The sequence below is a fragment of the Orcinus orca genome, chromosome 16 (assembly GCF_937001465.1).
Source record: "Orcinus orca chromosome 16, mOrcOrc1.1, whole genome shotgun sequence".
NCBI lineage: Eukaryota > Metazoa > Chordata > Mammalia > Artiodactyla > Delphinidae > Orcinus > Orcinus orca.
In genome coordinates, this window is record NC_064574.1 from 58902778 (window position 1) to 58924041 (window position 21264).

At 52.5% G+C, this 21264-nt stretch overlaps 1 protein-coding gene across 1 annotated transcript in view; it reads right to left on the minus strand.

Moving 5' to 3' along the window:
- The window catches only part of LOC101269628 (uncharacterized), a gene marked incomplete at its 5' end in the record, with an annotated part of 266122 nt that overhangs the window by 114243 nt on the left and 130615 nt on the right, over positions 1 to 21264 (minus strand). The window contains 8 exons of the mRNA XM_049699406.1: positions 828 to 1022; positions 3525 to 3649; positions 4455 to 4613; positions 6945 to 7089; positions 8601 to 8753; positions 8881 to 9066; positions 15990 to 16155; positions 18219 to 18322. Of these exons, the coding sequence (XP_049555363.1) occupies positions 828 to 1022; positions 3525 to 3649; positions 4455 to 4613; positions 6945 to 7089; positions 8601 to 8753; positions 8881 to 9066; positions 15990 to 16155; positions 18219 to 18322 (1233 nt within the window). The remainder of the gene's footprint in view (positions 1 to 827; positions 1023 to 3524; positions 3650 to 4454; positions 4614 to 6944; positions 7090 to 8600; positions 8754 to 8880; positions 9067 to 15989; positions 16156 to 18218; positions 18323 to 21264) is intronic.

A 21264-nucleotide genomic window follows, 5' to 3' on the forward strand; every position in this document is an offset into this window, starting at 1 on the left:
ACTGTTCATAGCAGTCCTACTTGTAACAGCCCAACACTGGACATAACACAAATATGCACCAACAGGTGAATACACAAACAGACTGTGGTTCATCCACACCATGAACCACTACATGGCCACAGGAAGAAATAAACTATTAGTATACTCTACAACATGGATGAATCTCAAAATACTTACGCTGAATAAAGGAAGCCAGGCCAAAAAGGAGTACGTGCTTTAAAAACAAAAGTATACGCTGCATAATTCCATTTATGCAACATTCCAGAAAATACAAACATCTATTTTGACAGAAGAAGCCTATCACAACAGGGAGCAGGAGGAAGGGATTAAGAAGCACGAAGAAAACTTTGGGGGTGAGGGATATGTTGATTTAGTTGGTGATGGTTTCATGGTATATACATATGTCAAAACCTATCAAATTGTACACTTTAAACACATACCATTTATTGTAGTTTGATTATATCTCAACAAAGCTGATTTTAAAGTAGAGTTCATTGATGCTTTTAGGGGGCAGAACAGTGGTTACCCTTGGGTATGGGTGGGTAAATCAGAAGAGGGGTGCCGAAGAGGGTGTCTGGGGAGCTGATGAGGGTCTGGGCGCTCGTTGTAAAGATGTGTTCCACTGGGGGAAACACACGGGGTGTGCACTTCTCTATGTACGTGATACAGCTCACTACTGAGATCTGGACCGGAAATTTGCTTCTGTAAGCGGGTGGGAGGGCGGGGTCAGAGTTCATGGACACCTGGGTCCCCCAGTCCCAAAGCCCAAGCTGACACCTGACAGCGTAGAGGGGTGGGCGTGAGGTGGGCTTAGGTGCTTCCCTTACCTTCCGCTGCAGGTCTCTCATCTTTCTGGACCTTTCTCCTGGACAGGCGGGGTTGGCTGGCTGCGGTGTAGGCCCTGGTCCTGGCTCTGGAGGCTTTTCCGCCTGGGCCTGTTTCTCCTCTTCCTGCCTCCAGAATGACTTCGGGCCAAATAGCCTGCCGGCTACTTCCTCAGCATTTTCCAGCCGGAGCCCCAGCTAGGAAGGAAAGCCAGAGGCTCAGGGAGGAGTAACCCAGTCACAAGGTTGACCAAGAGCTATGGGGTTGGGAGCTTGAAGAGGGGGCCCTGGGCTCCCCAGGGTCCATCCAGGCCCAAGGGCCAAGAGGTACAATCTTAGAAAGTCATCAAGCTCCAGATCTACCTGGCAAGGGCCACAAAGCAAGAATTCCTACTGATTCTTTAAGCCCTGGTTCAAAGGTCACCACCTCTGGGAAGCCTTCCCTAAATTCCCATATCACTCCCTTCACACATTCCCCCTCCCCTCCCCCAGCCAAATTTATCACTCCTTCCTCGAGTGTCAAGCACACTACTCCAAGGTCACACTCAGACTAATCTGTGTGTCTCCCTTGCAAGATCCTGAGTTCCATGAGGGCAGGGACCTGTGTCTCATTCACTAAGCACACTCAACCCCTGGTGGTATGGTTAATTCTGTGTCTACTTGATTGGGCCACGGGGTGCCCAGCTATTTGGTCCAACATTATTACAGGCGTTACTGTTAGAGCATTTTCGGATGGCTTTAACATTTTAGATCAGTAGACTGAGTCAAGCAGATTGCCCTCCATTATGTGGGTGGGCCTCATCCAATCAGTTGAAGGCCTGAATAAAACAAAAGTCTACCCTTCCTCCAAATAAGAGGGAATTCCTCCTGCCTGACTACCTTCAGACTGGCACACTGGCTTCTTCCTGCCTTCAGACGGGAACTACACCATCAGCTCTCCTGGCTCTCCAGCATGCTGACTGCAGGTCTGGGACTTGTCAGCCTCCATAATCCTATTGAAATAGTTCTATGTCTCTGGAGAACCCTGACTAACAGATGAGCTGGTTGATTCTCAAAATCTGATGGATGAATGAACAAGTCCCTCCTTCCTTCCATCTGCCCATCCATCCACCCATCTGTTCACTCAATCTTGCATCCTTTCTTTCCATCCTCCCATCCAAGTGTCTCTGAGAGCATTTGCAGAGAAATCACCAGAGGGTCAGCCTTGAGCCCAGCGGGCAAAGTTTGGATGAGAGGTTCCCTGCTCTCTATAAATTAGAAAGGGTTGGGATACGGCACAGAGCACCCTCCCTCAGACAAGCTACAGGGACCTGGGGGGAAGAGATGGAAGGGTCCCAAGTCAATCCATTACTTTAAAGTTTGCTGGACAATAAAGAAAAATCGACACTTGCCAGACGCACACCCACAAAATAAATAAAAGTAAAGTTTGCTGGACATACGGCCTCAGAGATCTTCCCTCTTCCGCTGCTGCCCCCCACAATCCATTTTCCACACAACAGCCAGAACGTTCAAGCTATCACTCGCCAACTCAAAACCCTTCCTCGACACGGCCCTACTCCCTCACTGTGCTCCCACATTACCATTCTCCTGCACTTACTGTTCTCTACTCTATTTCTGTTCCTTAAACACACTAAGCCCTTTCTCTTCTCAGGAACCCTGCACATACTGGGGCCCCTCCCTGGAAGGCTCTTACCTCAGCTTTTCACATGACTGCTTTTGTTCATCCTTCAGATCTCAGCTGAAACTTCACCTCCCTAAACACACTACTTAAAGTTGCCATCGTTTTATCAATGTGTCTACTCATTTCTTATCTGTCTACCTCTCTGGGCTGTGAGCACCAAGCGGGCAGAGATCATGTCTCTCTTGTTCATCATCATATTCTCAGAGCCCAGCACAGGGCCTGGTACATGTCAGGTAGAAGATGGATATTGTCCAATGATGACAGGTGGATAGATGGATGCAAGGATGGATAGATAAGTGGGAGAATAGATGAAGAGATGTGTGGGTGAGGAGACTGATAGATAGATGTATGGGTGGGTGGAAGGGTAGATGAATAAATAGGTGAATGAGAGGGTAGATGGAGAGATGGGTAGACAAGTACATAAATGAATAGATGGATGAGGATAGAAGGATGGATAGGTGGATGGATGGACAGAGAAGAGGTATAGATATATGGAAGAGCAGGTGGATGGATGGGTACGTGGGTAGGTGACTAGGTGGATGGAAGGGGGGGTGACTGAGAGAATAAATAGATGATTGAGTGAAAGTGTAGATGGAGAGATGAGTGGGAGGGTAGACGGATGAGAGGGATTAATGAGATGGATAGATGAATAATGGATGGATGACAGATGGGGTGTGAATGGATGGATAGGTGAGTGGATGGATGATAACTGGAAGAATAGATGGGTAGGTGAGAAGGCAGATGGAGAGACGATGCAAAGTACATAGATGGACGAGATGGGTGAGAAGGAGGGAGGGAAGGAGGGATGGGGTGGGTGGTAGTTGAATGGATTTATGTATCAGTCAGTAGGTGGGTGAATAGATGGGTGGATAGGCAGACAGACGGGTGGGTAGACGTCAAAAGCTGGAAGTATAAGATGTGAGAGTAGATCTATAGATACTGGAGGTGATGGATGGAAAGATAGATGAATGGCCCCAAGCCCAGGAGAGGCCCTGAGGAGAAGCAAGGCCCCCTCTTACCTCTAGGAGGTTGAAGGCACGACCAAGGGCATGGACAGTCAGGTTGGCTGTGGCAGAACGGGGAAGGAAGGAGGCCGGAGAGAAGAGAAGGGTCCCCTCCAGGTTGGCTCCCAGGCTGCCCGATGCTAGAACAGACAGAGGATCAGTATACACCACACCGTTAACCGGGTGGGAGCTGGCCACCAAGGGGCCATCGCCGGAGACAGGGCCAGACACACAGTGCATCCTCTTGGCCAGGATAGGAAGCTCAGACCTAAGCCTTACCAAGGGCAGAGGGAAGGTCAGAACAGAAGGGTCACAAATGTACCCACACCTGCTGATAGGCAGAGAGGGGGCAGCCAGAGCACCCCACCCCCAGACCTGCTGAGTAGTTGAGGGGGTTTGGGTACCTAAGCTAGAACAGGGTCCCTTTTTGATTCTGATTAATTACAAGGAGGCAGCTGTCTCTCTTCGATGCTAATCTCCTTTTTTCACCCAGGAAAAAGCAGTTCTCAAATTCACAGCCCTCGGCAGGCAAGGATCCATGAGAATTGAACAACAGTGTTTCACGGATACTGCATTTCTTTTTAGGATAACCCTATTTTTACAGAGTTAAACTGATCTTCCACTAATGGTAGGGATAAAAGGTTTCCTTTTAGAACAAGTGTAAGTTTACAAGAACCAGTTTAGAGAAAAGATGGAAGCGCTATTCAGCTGAAGGTTATGAAGCGGCTCACACTTAACTATTTTTTAACTCTTCCAACAAAAATGTCAGGTGCTATTTTGGATACAGCAAAAAGATAAAAATAAAAAATCCAGCAAGTGGCATGTGAATATTTGACATTTGGGAAATGGTATCTTTGATCCACATGTCCTCAGGAGTTAGAACTCCCAGGTCCCCAAGCCTTTGTGGTCCCAGAGCAGGACAATACCTGCCCAGGATGCCCGTACCTGAGCGGAAGGTGACGTCAGAGTAGGACGAGTGTTTCCAGGTCTCTGGATGGAACTCTTGGCTGACGATGTCCTCAGGGATGGCCTCCCGGAGGGCCCGTTTCAGGGGGTCGCCTGTCTCCAGCAGCTGCAGGAGATGACTCCACACAAAGGAGCCCACTGGAGTCCCAGTGCAGCCAGTGGGGAGGGGAGGGGGGAATGGTGAGGGAGGACCCGGAGCTGACACAACCCAGAGAAAAGACCCCGCAACCCCCCTTCCTGGGTCCTGCTATTTCCACCCACCAGGGGCTTCTCAGGAGCCTAGCTACTGAGAACCACGTCCTCTTTGAAGAAACAGTGGCAAAGAGCAATGCCTTAATGGAACTTAGAAATCTAGCCTGTGCAGGGCATTCTGACATGCTTTCCAGAAGGAAAAGGGGGGTATTGTGGGCAAAGTCCTGGTTTGAAAGTCAGCCCCGAGTCTGAATCCCAGTTCCACCATTTATGAGCTGTGTGACCTTGGGCTGGTTACTCCACCTCTCTGAGCCTTAGTGTCCTCATCTGTAAAATGAACTATAATGACCTATCTCTCAGGGCTGTTTGTGCAGATCAGTCAAGGGCAGAGCCTGGACCTAAAGGACTGAGTATCTTTCAGCGCTGGGAAAGGGGTGACATGCAATCCACGATGGGGACCCTCTGAGGCTCTCTAGAGTGGTAAAAATGAAATGAGAGCACCAATGAGAAAGTCCAACAGAGGGTATTATTCTAACTGGGAACCCCAGTCCTCTTGCCTGTCCCAGAGGATGTCTCAGAATGCCCAGCAGGGAGCTTCTGGAACAATCCACATGGAACAGAGCTGAGTCTGCCTTTTGTTTCCATCAGGCAACATGCAAGCCTGATACCCCAGGGCCTCCATCGAGGCTGTCCCTTGGCTGATCCCCTCTGAGGGGCTTGGCCCAGTGGCCTATTGATGCAGAACAGGCCCCTCTCCCACCCCCATTCCACCCCTGAACCTGCCAACAGCGGGCTGCAACTTCTAGTAGCACCATTTCTTTTCCTTCTGGCAAGGGGGCGGGGTTTGCTGTTTCTTTAGAAGGTAGTTTAGCAGTATCACTTCAGACTTTTAAATGTGTGCCCCTGGGCTTCCCTGGTGGCGCAGTGGTTGAGAGTCCGCCTGCCGATGCAGGGGACGTGGGTTCATGCCCCAGTCCAGGAAGATCTCACATGCCGCGGAGCGGCTGGGCCCGTGAGCCATGGCCGCTGAGTCTGCGTGTCTGGAGCCTGTGCTCCGCAACGGGAGGGGCCACAACAGTGAGAGGCCCGTGTACCGCAAAAAAAAAAAAAAAATGTGTGCCCCTTTACGTTGGCTACTTTTCCTCTGGCTAGATTAGCACAAGGGCCCAGGAGTGGATATATAGAGAGATTCATTTTGGTTGTTGTTCCTCATGGCAGAAGGCCTGAAACAATCTAAGTGCCTATCGGTGGGGCTGGTAACGTCGATGACGGTTAAGCTCCTAGTGGAACACCGAACAGCTGTAGCTCAGAGTCCAAGTGTGCCGATGTGGAAAGAGCTCCCAGACACACTGAGGAGCAAAATGGCATGTATAACATGATCCTGAGTTGCTACTGCTGTTAAGGAGATACACGCCCATGTTCATACGTACCCTACACGTTCTGATGGGACACACAAGAGAACTGGTCACAGTCAGTACCTTCAGGAAACAGGACTTAGGGATCAGGAGACATGGAAGGCAGACTAACTTTCCATTTATATTTTGCCATCTGCTTTGAAATTTTGGCTACATAGTAGTAATAACAATGGTGATAATAACATTAAAAGTAACAGCTGTGCACACAGCTCTTACAATGTTCTAAATGTCTTCCTGTACCAATTCATTTTATGCTTCCTCTGCGAGGGAGGTATTGCTATTATGCCCATTTCACAGATGAAGATGGAGGCTCATAAAAGTTTAGTCACCTGTCCAAAGGCACACAGGTAGGAAGTGGCTGACCTGGGATTTGAACCCAGGCTGGCAGGCCCCAGGGTCTCAGGTCACTGAAAATTATGTCAACTCACTGTACATTATGTAAAAACTTTTTGAAAATTAGTTGAACTTATTTTTTGAAGTTCCACCTGTTTAAAGGGAACTCTCTGACCCCACAATGGATCTGAGATTTGGAGACACTGTCCCTCCTCTGCCTCAAGTCTCTCCTCCAGGTACTGTGCCATGACCTGACCAGGGCTAGAAGGGAACTCAGCGACTTCCACCCCACTTTACAGATGAGGAAACTGAGGACCACAGAGAACCAACTTCTCCAAGGTTGTTCAATTGCCACGTGGGGGAGGGGAGCATGCAAGGCCACTTGTCCAGACAGTGTGCTAAGAGAAGGGGAGCGGGAAGGGGACAGAACACCTGACGGATGGAGCGTGAGCATGCCCCTGAACCCCTGCACCCACCTGTTGGCACCAGGCCAGCCCCAGCCCCCCAACCCCGACCTGCAGCTGCTCACCCTGGGTGGACGGCTCTCCTGCCTGGGTGCGCCGCACCTGGGCAAACACCTCCTCGTCCGGGCACCTCATCAGTGCCAGGTAGGCATTGATGCGGATCTCAGCATCCTCCTCGGGGCTTTGGTACAGGCTGGAGAGCACGGATCGCTGCCTCGGGCAGGGGGAAAGTCATCACTCAGGGACCACCCACCTCCACCCAGGAGCACGATGTCCCCTCATCTGCACTGGCTCCAGCAGGTGGCCCCGATGCCCTGCCCCAGCTCTCCTGACGTCTCCAGAGCTGCTCTAGACACTCTCACCTCTGGCCCGGTTGTGGGAGGTGGGAGGTTCCCCAGTCACTGCTAATCCCCATCCTCCCACAGGCCAGCCAGAGCCTCATCAATTTCCACAGGTAACAAGGGATAGACAAGTGGGCGTGGCTGCATTCCAAGAAAACTTCATTTACAGGAACAGCACAGCACAGCAACGGACACACAGGAGGTATTCCCGACCCCCCTTCCTAAGCAAGCCACCTCCCCTACCCCGTGATTCTCTGCCCCATCACCTGTTGGTTTCCTTCATAGCACAGCCATTTACCCATCCACTCATGCAGCAATATTTACCGAGCACCCATCATGTGCCTGGCAAGGTGCGAGGTGCTGGGTGACAATTATGAACAAGACAAACCCAGCTTTTATCCACCTGAAGCTTACATTTTAGTGCAGAGACAGACACTAAATAAGGTTAATATGTGAAATATATAATACGTTAGGTGATAATAACTGCTAAAGAGGGAAAAATAAAATGGGGAAGCCGGAGGCGTGGGGGGCTCAAAGAGGTCCATTTCAGATGAAATAGCCAAGGAAGACTGACAGCAAAGTGATTTCTAAGTAAAGGCCTTCTAGAGGTAAAGGAGTAAAGCCTGGGGATATACAGGGGAAAGGAATTCCAGGAAGGGAGAACAGCACGTGCAAATGGCCTGAGACAGAAGGAAGGCCTGCAGGCTTGAAGAACAACAGGGAGACCAGTGTGGCTTATGAGGAGAGTGGGGGTGGTGAGGGAAGTAGGAGGTGAAGCCAAGAGGTGCTAGTGGGTCAGTGGTCAGACCACAGGTCCTGATAAGTCATTATAAGGACTCTGGCTTTGACTCTAAGTGAGACAGGACCCGCTAGTACAGGGGTCAGCAAACTTTTCCTGTAAAGGGAAAGAGTCAATTTTTTTTGGCCTTTGCAGGCCATGCAGTCTCTCTTGCAAACTACTCAACTCTGCAGTCGTAGCAAAAAAGCAGCCCAGACTGCACATAAATGAACAGGCACAACTGTGTTCCAACAAAACTTTACATACAAGATCAGGCAATAAGCTGGACATAGACAATGGACCATGTCTTGCCAACCCCTGAACCAGAGCGTTTGCAGCACAGGTGGCTTATATATAGTTTGTTTGTAATCATATACTTATTTGTATATTTATTTGATAAATATATGCCTCCCACATAGACACAGGCTCTATGAGAACAGAGACCTGGACACCTGTTCACGCAAGTGCCTACCACAGTGCCCAGCATATAACAGGTGCTCGGTACATGTGATGAATGAATGAGCAAATAAAGAAGTGAACAGTGGTTTGAGACCCACTACTGCCCAATGCCAACCACAATGAAATAACATGCAGAAGCTCACGTTTGCAGAGCAGGGAACCCTCCGGAAGGCCTGGATGGCCCCCAGCCGGATCTCAGGGGGGCAGCTCCTCAGGGACGCACAAGTGCTCAGCTTGGGGGTGAGAGCTACGGCCGCCAGGCCGGCATTGCCAATGGCCTTCAGCACGAGCTGGAGCTGAAACAAGATGGTGGTGGGGCCTTGAGGCCTGATGGGTACGCCCAGCCCACCCATTCAGGCTACAGCTCGCCCACTTGACAGGGACCCCATCAAGGGGCCGTGCCCAGGATGGGGCTGTCCTCACCTGGTCAGCATCTGAGGGCTCCTGGAAGGTGCAGTTGGCACCCAAGGTGTCTTCCAGGATCCTCATGAGGGAGCCAACACCAGGCAGCTGCCCGCAGGGCCCGTCCAGAGACACACAGAGGTTATGCACCAGAGCTGAGATGCCCAGGAAGGCGCTGGGGCTGGCCTCCGGGGTCTGAAGCAGTGGCTGGGGACAGAAACCGGCCCCCCGACCCCAGCCGAGAAGCCTGGTAAGGGGTCCTTCACAGGTCTCGCCATGTGCAGATCTAGGGTGCTTCCTAAAAATACAGAGGCCCCGGCCCCCCACCCCTGAGGGTCTGAATAAATTGTCCATGGTGGGACCTGCATGGGGCATTTCTTAAAACACCCCTGATGACCATTCATGTGCATCGAGGATGGAGAACCACACCTCAGGGTGTGGGGACAGGGGACATTTGGCAACGTCTAGAGACGGGATGTTGTCACAGATGGGGGACAGTGCTGCTGGCATCTAGTGGGCAGAGACCCGGGATGCTGCTAAACGTCCTCCCAGACAGCGGACAGCCCCACATGTCAACAGTGCCAGGGCTGAGAGACCCTGGGCTACATCACCAGTCTGGGGGAGCAGGGTGGGGGTGGTGAGGGTCTTCTGGGTGGACTATGGTGAAGAACCTCCGACAAAGTGTCAGGACCCACCCCGGGTGGGTGGCACGGCTCTGCCACCTCCCAAGATGTACGAAACGTGTAAGAAATAAAACCAAAGTTCTCTCTCTGTGATCAATGGGCAAATCAAGTAAGCCAGCTTTTTATGCCCTTCTGTAAAGCCGCACGAGAGACCGACCGTCTCTTCTGGGACCATAGGATCCCCAAGTAGTGGTCACAGTCCCCTGTCTACAGCAGGGGAGACGGAAAGCAGACAAGCTGTGTCCTGCCGCCCAGCCAGGCTGGTTTTCTCCAAACAGCATCACCCGCCCCCAGTTCTGGGAGTGAGAGGGATGAACAGGCAAGGGCTGAGAGAGCTCCCAGGCCACTGTACCTCCTGCCTGTCAGCTGGGGCGACTGGGACCATGCTGTCCTGGACCTGGTGGGGGCTTGAGGGCACCCAGCATTGGCTTTGCTCTTCTCCCAGGGTCTTGATAGGAAGTTGGGCAAAAAGGTGGAAAGAGGAAAGGATGTGCTCTGAGTGGAGACTGTCTTTAACAGAGGTGGCCCTGGGTCCAATCCAAAAGAACCCAAATGGAAAGGCACAGCCAGTAGCATTAGTGTAAATGGGGAGCAACTGCCCAGCCCACCTACTGATGAAAGCAGCTCTTCTGCCCCTTTCCTGTTCACCCATTTCTGTCCCCCCTCTAACCCTAAAAGCCTAATTATAGGAATGAGATCACTAAGCAGTTAAAACGGACTCCTCCTGACTTATGCTTTTCTGAATGCACACCATGCCTTGCCTAACCTGCTGATTCTTTTCCTAGATAAAAAGAAGTAAGAAGAAAGAATGACTAGCTCTCTACCCCCAACAGCCCCCTAAGGAGTCCTGCAAGCAGATCACGCGGGCAAGATAACATCTGAAGGGAGAGTCAGCCAGTCTGCATGCACAGAACAATGCAGAACCCAATCTCCTGCCCCAGTGATTCACTGAGATTCTCCCCCCGTGTTTCCCTTTAAAAACTGTCATGGCTGAGCAGAATCTTCAGAGTTGGTCTCAACACACAAGCCCACCTTCTCCCCAGACTGCCGGCTTTTCTGATTAAAGCAACTTTCCTTTCTACTGACACTTGCCTCTCGAATTATTGGCTTTTTAGTGGCGAGCAGCTGAACCTGAGTTTGGTAACAGACCCAGGAAATAAGAAAGTCCCTTGTGTATAGTGCTTGCCAATTTCCATGGTGTAAATGCTCCCACCCTGGAGATTTGAGCTGAGTCACTACAAGGGATCTGGGAAGAGATGGGGAGTCAGCAGCAGGCACACCTCCTGTGACTGGTCCATACACGACACAAGCAATGCAAATAAGCCTGAGGGTGTGGACACGGGACCGCATAGTAAGAGCATTAGAAATTATCCATTTCTCGGGGCTTCCCTTGTGGCACAGTGGTTAAGAGCCCACCTACCAATGCAGGGGACACGGGTTCAAGCCCCGATCTGGGAAGATCCCACATGCTGCAGAGCGCCACAGCTGCTGAGCCTGCGCTCTAGAGCCTGCGAGCCACAACTGCTGAGCCCGGGTGCCACAACTACTCAAGCCCGCCCGCCTAGAGCCTGTGCTCCACAAGAGAAGCCGCCGCAATCAGAGGCCCGCTCACTGCAACAGAGACCCCATGCAACCAAATATAAATAATAAATTATCCATCTCGTATCTTTATTTTAATATGATTTCTCTAACTGCAAGCTTAGATCATTTAATTTTTAATAATGGCTATGTTTATCAATCAGCTCGAAAACTACCTGAAAATCAAGACTCTCCCACAGCACATGTTGGGGCCCTTTTCAGTCTGGTTCCCTGAAGAGCAGGAGGAGACCCAGCCCTCCTTTGGGGGTCAGATTGCCCAACCCACCCAGCTCAAACAGGCCCCTCTCTTCCGGGGGCCTCACAGTGGCAGGGACTCAGCCCAAGCTGAGTCAGAGGAGGGTCATTCCAGCTGCTCAGCAGAGCTCCCCCAGACGCTCAGCCACCCTTACCCCAGGGCACTGAAGCTTTCAGCTGAGAGGAAGACAAAAATGGGGGGGTGGGGGGGCTCAGAAGAGGGGAACGCTGGTTCTAGGCCTCTCGGAGGAAAACCAAGAAAGACGTATTTTACTTAATAAACACACAGCACTCCCTATGTGCCAGGCTCTGCTGTTAACAGGGCACACATGTCACCTGCTTAGAGCCTGAGACACAGAGAGGTTAAGTAACTTGGCTAAGGTCACTCAGCCAGAAAGTGGTAGAGCCAAACTTGACCCTGTAGGGTCTGGTTCCCAGGCTGGGCGCTCCCCCTGCACTCACTGTTTCTCAAAATACATATTCTGGGCTCATTTGCGAAAACCAGACCCGGGCACTGGGCATCAGACAGTGGCCTCGATTATTCCTACAGCCCAGAGCAGGGACCGCCTGGCAGCCTGGGGGAAATACAGCCTCTGCACCAGCTGTTCTTCCCTTGGGTTCATGGTCTTAACCAGGTCTGTGTGTCCACGCAAGGGTATCTGTGTGCGTGCATCTCAGTGTGTGTGTGTTTTAGAATCTCAGTGTTTGTGGGTGTGTGCATTCCTGGGTAGGTGTGTACGTGTCTCAGTGTACACGCATATCCCAGGGCACATGTCCCAATGCGTGTGTGTGCACTCATTCGAGTGTGCCCTGATGTGTGTGTGCACATGTACTGACGTGGGTGTGTCCCCGTATGTACACATGCAAGTCCCAGTGTGTGAATGCACACTTGTCCCAGTTTATCCTGGGGGAGTGTCCAGGTGTGGGTGGATGTCCCTACCTGTCCCTGTGAGTGTCCTGGTGTGTGTGTGTACATGTACGGCATGTCCGTGTGAGTACATCTGCATGTCCAGGTACACGTGTGAGCCTTGGTGTGTATGTCTCAATATGTGGGTACGTGGGGATATGTGTCCCCCTGTGGGTGTGTGTCCCCATATGTTCCCATGTAACCATCTTCAGGGTATACGTATGTGAGTCTTGGTATGTGTGTGTGTGTATGTGTGTGTGTGTGTGTTTCCTTTGTGGAAGGAACAGGGACCTGTGGCTTGGAAAAGCATGTGCAATGTTATTCCAGATTTGGCAAATGAAAACAAACACTCTGTTTTCTTAACACAGAGGAGGGAAAGCAGGGCTCGGCTGGGATGCAGGGGTTATGAAAAGATTGAGAGAAGCCACTCAGACCTGTGGGATGAGGGTTTCTGCCTGCCAGAGGCCTTCACCTCTGCCCGCTCTGCCCCAGGAAGGCTGCCAGCAGGAAGGCAGGGCAGACTTGGGCCCTCCCAGGGCCAAAGATGGAGCCAGAAGCCTGGGAGGGCTCTGTGGGGAGGGCAGGACAGCTGGAGCCACTTGGTTTGCTGGGAGCCAGGCCCCAGCTGGGAGCTACAGGGCCAGGACAGCTGGGCCAGTGTCAGGCCTGGGCTCTGAGAGAGTCCAGACAGTAATGACCCTGCTTGTTTGACGGCTGCCCTGGGGGTCTGTCCAGAACTGCCAGCCTCCCTCAATTTCAAAGAGTCAGAACACCAGATCTTAATGCCAAAATCTCTGACTTAAAAAGGTTTGGTTCGGGACTTCCTTGACGATCCAGGGGTAAGACTCCACGCTCCCAACGCAGGGGGCCCGGGTTCGATCCCTGATCGGGGAACTAGATCCCGCATACATGCAGCAACTAAGAGTTCGCATGTCACAACTAAGACCCAGTGCAGTCAAAATAAATAAATAAATAATAAATAAAACAGTATTTTAAAAAAATAATTCAATTAAAAGTCTGCTTCAAATATTCAACTTTCTCTTTTTTTAATCTTTAAAGATGGAAAGATGAAATCATCCCTAAGCCTATGACCACTTTTCCAATGTGACTTTAACACCCATTCATCTTGTCCCAAACCCAGTTCCTCATATCCAAAGCAACCCTCCCCAGAATGCCAAGCAATTAAGCTGGTAGGAAAAAAAAAACACAGGAAGCACCATGACCTTGGGGAGGTGAAGCACTAGCTGGAAAAGACTGATCAGCTGGACTTCACCAAAATGAAGAACTTCTGCTCAGCAAAACACACCATTAATACAGCCCAGCAACAGAACAAAGTCCCGACACACACGTGTGCATGCACACGCGTCACGGACAGAATCTCACAGAGAACGTGGGAGAAAGAAGCCAAACTCCAGATGCACACGAGCCCACGGGTGTGAATGTCAAAAGCAAGCAAAACCTAGTGATGGTCAGAAAAGTCAGAATCATCATGACCTTTGGGGTCACCGACTGGGAGCTGGAAATGTTCTATATCTTGTCCAGGGGTGGTTACACAGGTGAACACGGATGCGAAAACATCAAACTGGATACTTAAGAGCAGGGCAGTCTCCTGAATGTATAGTTTAAAATGTAAGAACACACACCCCGTAACTGCAACGTAGGACCCTGGGCGGGACCCTGGAACAGACAGAGGACATTAGTGGAAAAAGCAGTAGGATCTGAACAGCTGGAGTTGGTTAACAGTAAGGTAGCCAGGTCTGTTTCTTGGTTGTAGTAAACACTTTCTGGTGATTTAAGATGTTAATAATGGGGGAAGTGGGGAGGGGTGTACAGGAACTCTGTACTATCTGCAACTTTTCTGTAAATCTAAAATTATCCTAAAATAAAAAGTGTATTAAAATAATCTCTTGCTGGGCTTCCCTGGTGGCACAGTGGTTGGGAGTCCGCCTGCCGATGCAGGGGACACGGGTTCGTGCCCCGGTCCGGGAAGATCCCACGTGCCGCGGAGCGGCTGGGCCCGTGAGCCATGGCCGCTGAGACTGCGTCCGGAGCCTGTGCTCCGGCGGGAGAGGCCACAACAGTGATAGGCCCGTGTACTGCAAAAAATAATAATAACAATCTCTTGCCTTCCTCCCTCCCCCTCCCTCCCCCTCCCTCTTTTTCTTACCCCCCTCTCCCTTCCATCCTCCCGCTTCAGGCTGCACAAAGCAAGCCTGCATCCCCAGCACATGCCCAGCTCAGCACATGTGCATCCTTGTGACAGGTTGAGAGAACAAGCAAATACAGTCCAGAGAGGTGCAAGCTCTGGTCTTGCAGGATGAGAACCTACGAGAAGCAGGTGAGAGAAGATCCTGGGCTCCGAGACAGCCGAGACACCCACCTGCTCTGCTCACGGCGTGTCCCTGGCAAGTGGTCACAGCAGCGATACCAGTGCGTACATAACACTTAGCCCACGTCACAACAACTATTAGTCTGCACCATCACCCTGCGAGTTACTCCCACCACACAGACGGGCACCCGAGGCACAGAAGAGTGAAGCATCTTGCCCAAGGTCGTGCTGGTAGGGACAGGGTTGGATTCTGAAGCAGAGGGATCAGGCACCAGCATCTGTGCTTTTGGCTGCTGCATTCATGCCGAACAAACAAAGAAGGAATAGGGAGCCCGACCCTGCCCAGCACTGGCTGAGCCTCCGCAGGCCCTGGATGGCGCTGACGTCCCTATGGTCAGAGTGTCACCTGCTAGGCCATGAGCTATGGGTGATGCCCCTTGGGGCCTGGCCCTCGTCTGGCTCCAGGTCAGTGCCCGATTCCCTAATGAATGGAGCCAACCACACAGCCTAGAACAGCCCCACTGCAAACTCTGGAGGTGTGGGTCAGGGGTCAGGCCAGGGGTGAATGCTCCCTACACTCCAACTGGAGAGTGGCCAGAGCCCCTCCAGCATGAAGGACTGAAAGATCCTGCTGGAGACCCCCTCATCAGCCAGCACAGGGGTCCAGGGGTCCAGGGACCCTGGCTGGCCCATCACCGCTTCCACTCCCCACTGGTGACCTCTGAATCCTGGCCCACTACCAGTCTGGGACAGCAGGGTGAGGACTGACAAGTGACCCCACCACCAGCTGAGTGCGGACACCCCCCATGGTCCAAGGGAAAGGCACAGCAGCTGCATCACCCAGCTACCCAGCCTCCTTGGGCCTCAGTTTCCTCATCTGTAAAATGGGAGTAATAAAAGCACCTACTTCATAGAGGCATCGGGGGGGTTAAATAAGACCTCCTTGTGCTGTCAGAAATTATTGGCCTAGTTTCACATGCTTTCCTAATCTCAAGATTCGTTAAATATGCTTGATTACAGGAATAATAGCAGCTCTAATTTAAAGCGCTTGGACTCTGTGCCAGGCATCGGGAGAACTGCTTCACATTCAGCATCTCATTTCTCACCATGAGCCCAAGAGGGACGTGCTGCTCCATCCCCATCTTACAGATTGGAAAACAAGCTCAGAGAGGTCAAGTCACTTGCCTAGGATCACAGAGCTGGGAGGGACACTGCTGAGACTCAAACCCAGATTTCTCTGACCTGCCTCCACTGGTCCCACGAGGCACTGGCACAAAGCCCGGAGGACAGAAGGTTCCCCCACCCCTCCCCACCGCACCCAATCAGCAGTGGAGCAGGGGAGGGATGACACGAGGCGGGGTGGTATGCAGAGGCTCACCAGCAGCGCGTGGACCATAGCATCTGTGGGCTGCGGGACAAACGCCAGTGACCAGAGCCACGCCTCTGTCTCATCTGCCTCCAGCTCCCCGGACACAATGAGCTCCGCCATGAGGCTCACGCAAGGCTTGGTACCACAGGAGGGCAGGGCATCCACCAGCGGTCGCCTGAGATGGAGAGAGGCCCAGGGAACATCATGATGGCGGCCCACACACCCCAGGAGCCTTCCAGGACATCTCTTGTGAAGCCTCAGGTCATCTGGGAGCGATCAGAGGCTCGGAGAGGTACAGCAGGGACCTGTCCACACTCACACCCCCGGGAAGGGGCTGAGCCGGGCCTGGGAGCCAGGCAGCCTGGCCGGGGGCCTGTGCTCTTAGGGCCACAGAGACACCAGCAGTCCAGTCTAAACCCTTGCAGTGCTGCCCACCCTGGAGACACGGCGGTTTGGGGCGACATGAGTCCCTGCCCACTACTCTCCAGAAACCAACCATGGTCACCATGTAGGGTGAGAACCCCTTGCATAGAACAGGAATCAACAATTAGCATGTTGCCTCCCATTAAACCTCTAATGCTCTCAGCCCAACATCAGGATCTTTTCCCTTTTTTTTTTTTTTTTTAAGATTACCAAAAGGTTGAGAAGTTCCAGAAAGGTTTCCAACCTTTGCACAATGATGGGTCTAAACAGGAAAATGATGACTGAACGGGGGTGGGTGCATAGGTCGCAGTAGAAACGGGAGGTTCCCAGAGCTGGGGTCACACGAGGCAGCAGGGCACACGGGGGGGGGTAGATTGGGACCCCCCCACCCCATCAACCCTGATGAGTGGCATCCATGGCCACAAAGGACCAGGCACCCCCACTGCCCCGCTCCACACACACCATCTGCCCATGAATAGTCTCTGGCCTCAATTTGCTCATCTATAAAATGGGAATGCTGATGACAAGACCAGCCCCAAGATGAGCGTGAGCCCTCAGGAACACAGGCCACTTCATCTGAGGAATGTCCTACCTGTCCTTCCCATCTCTCGCCCTTGTGTTTCCTCTCTTTTCCTCATAGATTTGGGCCTTGGAAAACCAGCCTCTGGGCAGAAATGGAGGAGGAGGTGAGGGCAAGAAAAATCTCTCAAGAGTGTCAGTCCTCTTGGAAACTTCTAGAGCTGGGGAGGGTCTCCCCTCTCCCTGATTCCCGACATCTAGGTAGACAAGTGAGACACAGGGGCTTGTGGGAAAATCCTGAGTGACAAGTAGGGTGAGTCACGAAGGGAACAGGCAGCTCCACAGGAAGACTCAGGGGCCCCTTCCTACACCAAAGATAATTAAAATGTGCCCGAGTCAAATATCCTTTATCTTTAAGCCCATAAGAATTCGATGGAGCAGCACAGACCACCTGGGTCAAAAATCCCGACTCTGCTGTGTAACCTTGGGCAGGTTTCCTAACTGCTCTGTGCCTTGGTTTCCTTCCACAGCTGTAACATAGGAATAATAAAACCACCTACCTCATGGGGTCATCATGAGGATTAAATGAGTGAATAAGAGATAAAACGCTTGGAAGGTATCTGTGCCTTATTAGTTACTAAGTTTGGTGGTCATTCAACTAGACATTTGGTAACATTGATTTGGGGATGGGGGTCTTTCATAGTTCCAAGTCGATAAAATTTTTTCAGGTCTCAAAATCTTTTTGAGAGCCTTTGAAAAGCTCACAAGCCTGAAATCCGGATCTCAGGGGTCCAGTGAATGGCTGGACTCGGGGAAGGAGCCGCAAGCTTTCCCCTGCACAGCGCTCAGCCGATGGAGTTAGGTCCTCAGAGGTTCCCCTCCATGCTTGGGGGTCTCTCTACACCCCTTGCTGGCCTCACATCAGGCAGGTCCCAGCCCTGCCCAGCACCCCTCCACCTCCAGGAGAAGGGTACCCAAGGCGCATTGGAATGCTAATTCCAGCTCTCAGCAAGAGGGTCCCTGTGTGGGGAGGGAACAATGCCTGTCTTTATCCGGCCAGGTCCTGCAGCCTCCAGTCTCCCGAAGCCCCCGTGGGAACCCTCCAAGCTCCCCTCTTAATCGCCTTCTTGGCAGACGTCCCCAGACTGAAGGACGACAAGTCAGTATCACAGGGATGAGCTGAAATGTCGCCATCCATCTCTCAATGGGGACCTAGGACAGCATCAAGACTACCCAGCCCACCAGGACCCCCAGGCAGCTCCTGGCCCAGCCCCCGACTCGGGGAGAGGCCCTTACCAGTTGTCTCGGCATTTGAAAAAAGAATGTTCCCAGAGTTCCATGAGCTCATCCGCAGAGAGGCCCCGGAGCTCAGACACCAGCGTCAGGAACACCTCTGCGGCCTAGAAATCAGAGAGGAAAGTGTGAGAGGCCCCAACCGCAAGGGTCACCTCATCCATCTCCTTGCCTCCAGGCATGGCTGGAAACACTAGGATCTCCTGCCTACGGTGTCACAGACCCAAAGAGATGAGGCTGCTCGTCTGGGCTTCCTTCCACTGAATCCCAGCTCCTGGCACACAGGCTGGCCCATTCTTTTTCTTTAATTTAACAAGCATTTATTGGGCACCTACTACATGCCAGGCACGCTTTAGGGGCCAGGGATGTGCGGGTGAAGAAGAGACACGGCATCTGCATTTGTGGGCTTTATACTCTAATAAAAGCTCAATACATGTTCACTACGATTACAATCTAGTTATTATAATGAGTCAGCATATTTCACAAAGTTAGTGAGATAGCCATCTTTTCTGATATTTTTAATGAAAAAAATATGTGAACGTTTTTCAGAGTTATGAGCAGTGATGGCTAATCAACAGGGGTTTGCAGTTTTTGCCCCTTGTCTGCAGGTCTGAGCAGCACAGTCACCAAGTCTCCAAAAACCCAAGGAAATAAAGGACTCTATTCAGAGCCCGCACCTCTCGGGTTTCAGAAGATGCTTGGCTTGGGATGCCGGCCCCACATCCTGCCTTCCCTCCCCGGTGCCTCTTCAGTCTCAGATTCGTTGCCTTGGCCCGAGCCCAAAGCCACAGAAAGAGTGACGAGGTCCTGGCTTCCCGCTGCGCTTGGTGAAGGCCAAGAATGAGCCCTCACCCCACCCAGCCAGGGGTCCACTATTGCTGGGACGGGTTTGCCTCACCTCAGGCCTCCTCCGCTCTGAGCAGCTGAGACTGAGTCCCCGTGCACAGAGCTTGACCTCAGCAAGACGCAAACGCGAAACAGGCCCCTCACAGGCCAGCGTAACCCACCCTCCCCTCCCTTCTCACCAGCATGTCTGCCCCCAGGGTCTGGGCAGCATCCCCATCGTGTGCCTTCTGCCGGTGGAGCCAATGGGGACCCTTCGTTCTGCCTTTAATTCCTCATGCAGGACACACAAGCAGCCCCCTGTCGGGGCCGACCACCACCTTTAGAGTGGCCCTGGCCAGCATCGGCCTAGTTTGGGGCAGCTACCCCAGGAGCCCTGCCGCCTTCCGGACAGGCTCGGGTGCATTTCCCTCCAGCTGGTGGCTGCCTTGCCCGGGCATCATCTGTGAATCCCTAGACTCGGAACACATCTGCTTCTAAGACCTCCAGCATGTGTGCAGCCGCCGGGCTGGCTGGGCATCCGCTCAGGAGCAGGCCTCCTGCTCTGGGAGGCCTCAGGCTGCAAGCGTTGGCTTCAGGAACAGCTTTCCAGGGTCAGACACAGCAGGAGGGGCTGTAGCAGCTCATCCCGGAAGGCTTGCGGGTGGAGGAAGGAGGCTGTCATTCCTGCCTCCTGGGCGAGAAGCCCGTCCCCACCATCGCCACTAACAACATCTATGCAAACGGTAATAACAACGGTTACTTTGTCTGGAGCCTCAGCTGTGTGCCAGGTGCTGTTCTAGGCACTTTACAGGGACCATTTCATTTGACCTTAACCCTGTGAGGGGCCGTCATTATCCTCACTTAACAGAGAGCATTTAAGTCAGGTGCCAGTGGACACAGAGCTACTAAGTGGCAGAGCGAGACTTGAACCCACACTCTTAACCAGGATCCTACACTCAAGGCCATGGGAAAAAAAAAAGCCAGCCCTGTTTGCCAGTTTCCGAGGTGTGAATACTCCCACTGCAGCCCATCACCAGCAGCCCGTGTGCCATCACTGAACGCAGACGTGGGAATCACTGTGCAGAAGCACAACACTGCATCACAGTTCCACCCTGCGGTAGATGCAAATAACCTCCAGTGCAAAGATTAAAATGTAGTAAGATAACTAGGTAGTGACGATTTTGAGCATTCATTACCTTTGTTTCGAGTATGATTCATTTTCATTGTAAGTCGGTATAACTTAGTCTCTAGTAATGTCCGTTTAACAACCAGTCTGCAGGATTTCTGGAATCTAACCATTGGCTCTGGCAAATCGGTACAAGCCAGCCTCGCACACCACAGTCCACACTTCGCTGTACACAGTCGGTGCTGAAGCAATATCTGTGACTTGGGTGTCCTGTTACGAGCAACCTGGATGGTGGTCAGGAGCTGTGCCCTCCCCAGGCGTCCTCCCTGGCAGCCCTGGGAGGGGGTGGGGCCCGACCCGCCTTGCTTCTCTCCCCATCCTCTCCTTCACTCCATCAGGCTCTTGGCCATCCCAGCCCGCTGCCCCCCACGTGGAAACTCGGGGGGCCTCTCTGCGGAGGGGTCAGGCTGGGGAATTTGCTCTCCATTGAGTCCTGAGTCCTGGTTTTGTTTCCAGACTGAAAAACCAATCTTGTCTCCTGCCCATCAGCAATGGGGAGGGGGCAAAGGCATTCTTAGCTGAAGCCCACGGGGTCGGTCCCCCCGGTAACCGACGGGCCCTCAGTCCTCCCGGGGAGGCCAAGGCACTGCTTGATGTGCACCAAAGCATCCCTGAAAAGCCATTTTCAGGAACAAGGTCCTTGGTAATTCACCCCCAGCCCAGGGGACCTCCCTAGTGGGAACAATTTGCTTCCTTGTTAGCACTATAAATACAGGGCAGCCGCCCTGCACCCTCTGGGGCCGGCACTGCCAGTCTCCAGGAGGGGAGACACAGGCCCACAGCACGCCTGGCCCCGAGCCACCTCTGTCAGGGGAAATGCCCAGTCAGGGGGCCAGACGGGAGGAGGCAGGTTAGGACACAGGATGTAGAGCGGCGGTTCTCAGTGGGGGTGACCGTGCTCCCCAGGGGACGCTGGCAGCCTCTGGAGACACTCTGGGTTATCATGACTGGGCTGCGGGTGATGCTGGCATCTGTGGCTAATGGTCAGGAATGCTGCTGAACATCCGACAGTGCACAAGGCGGCCCAAGGGGTCAGGA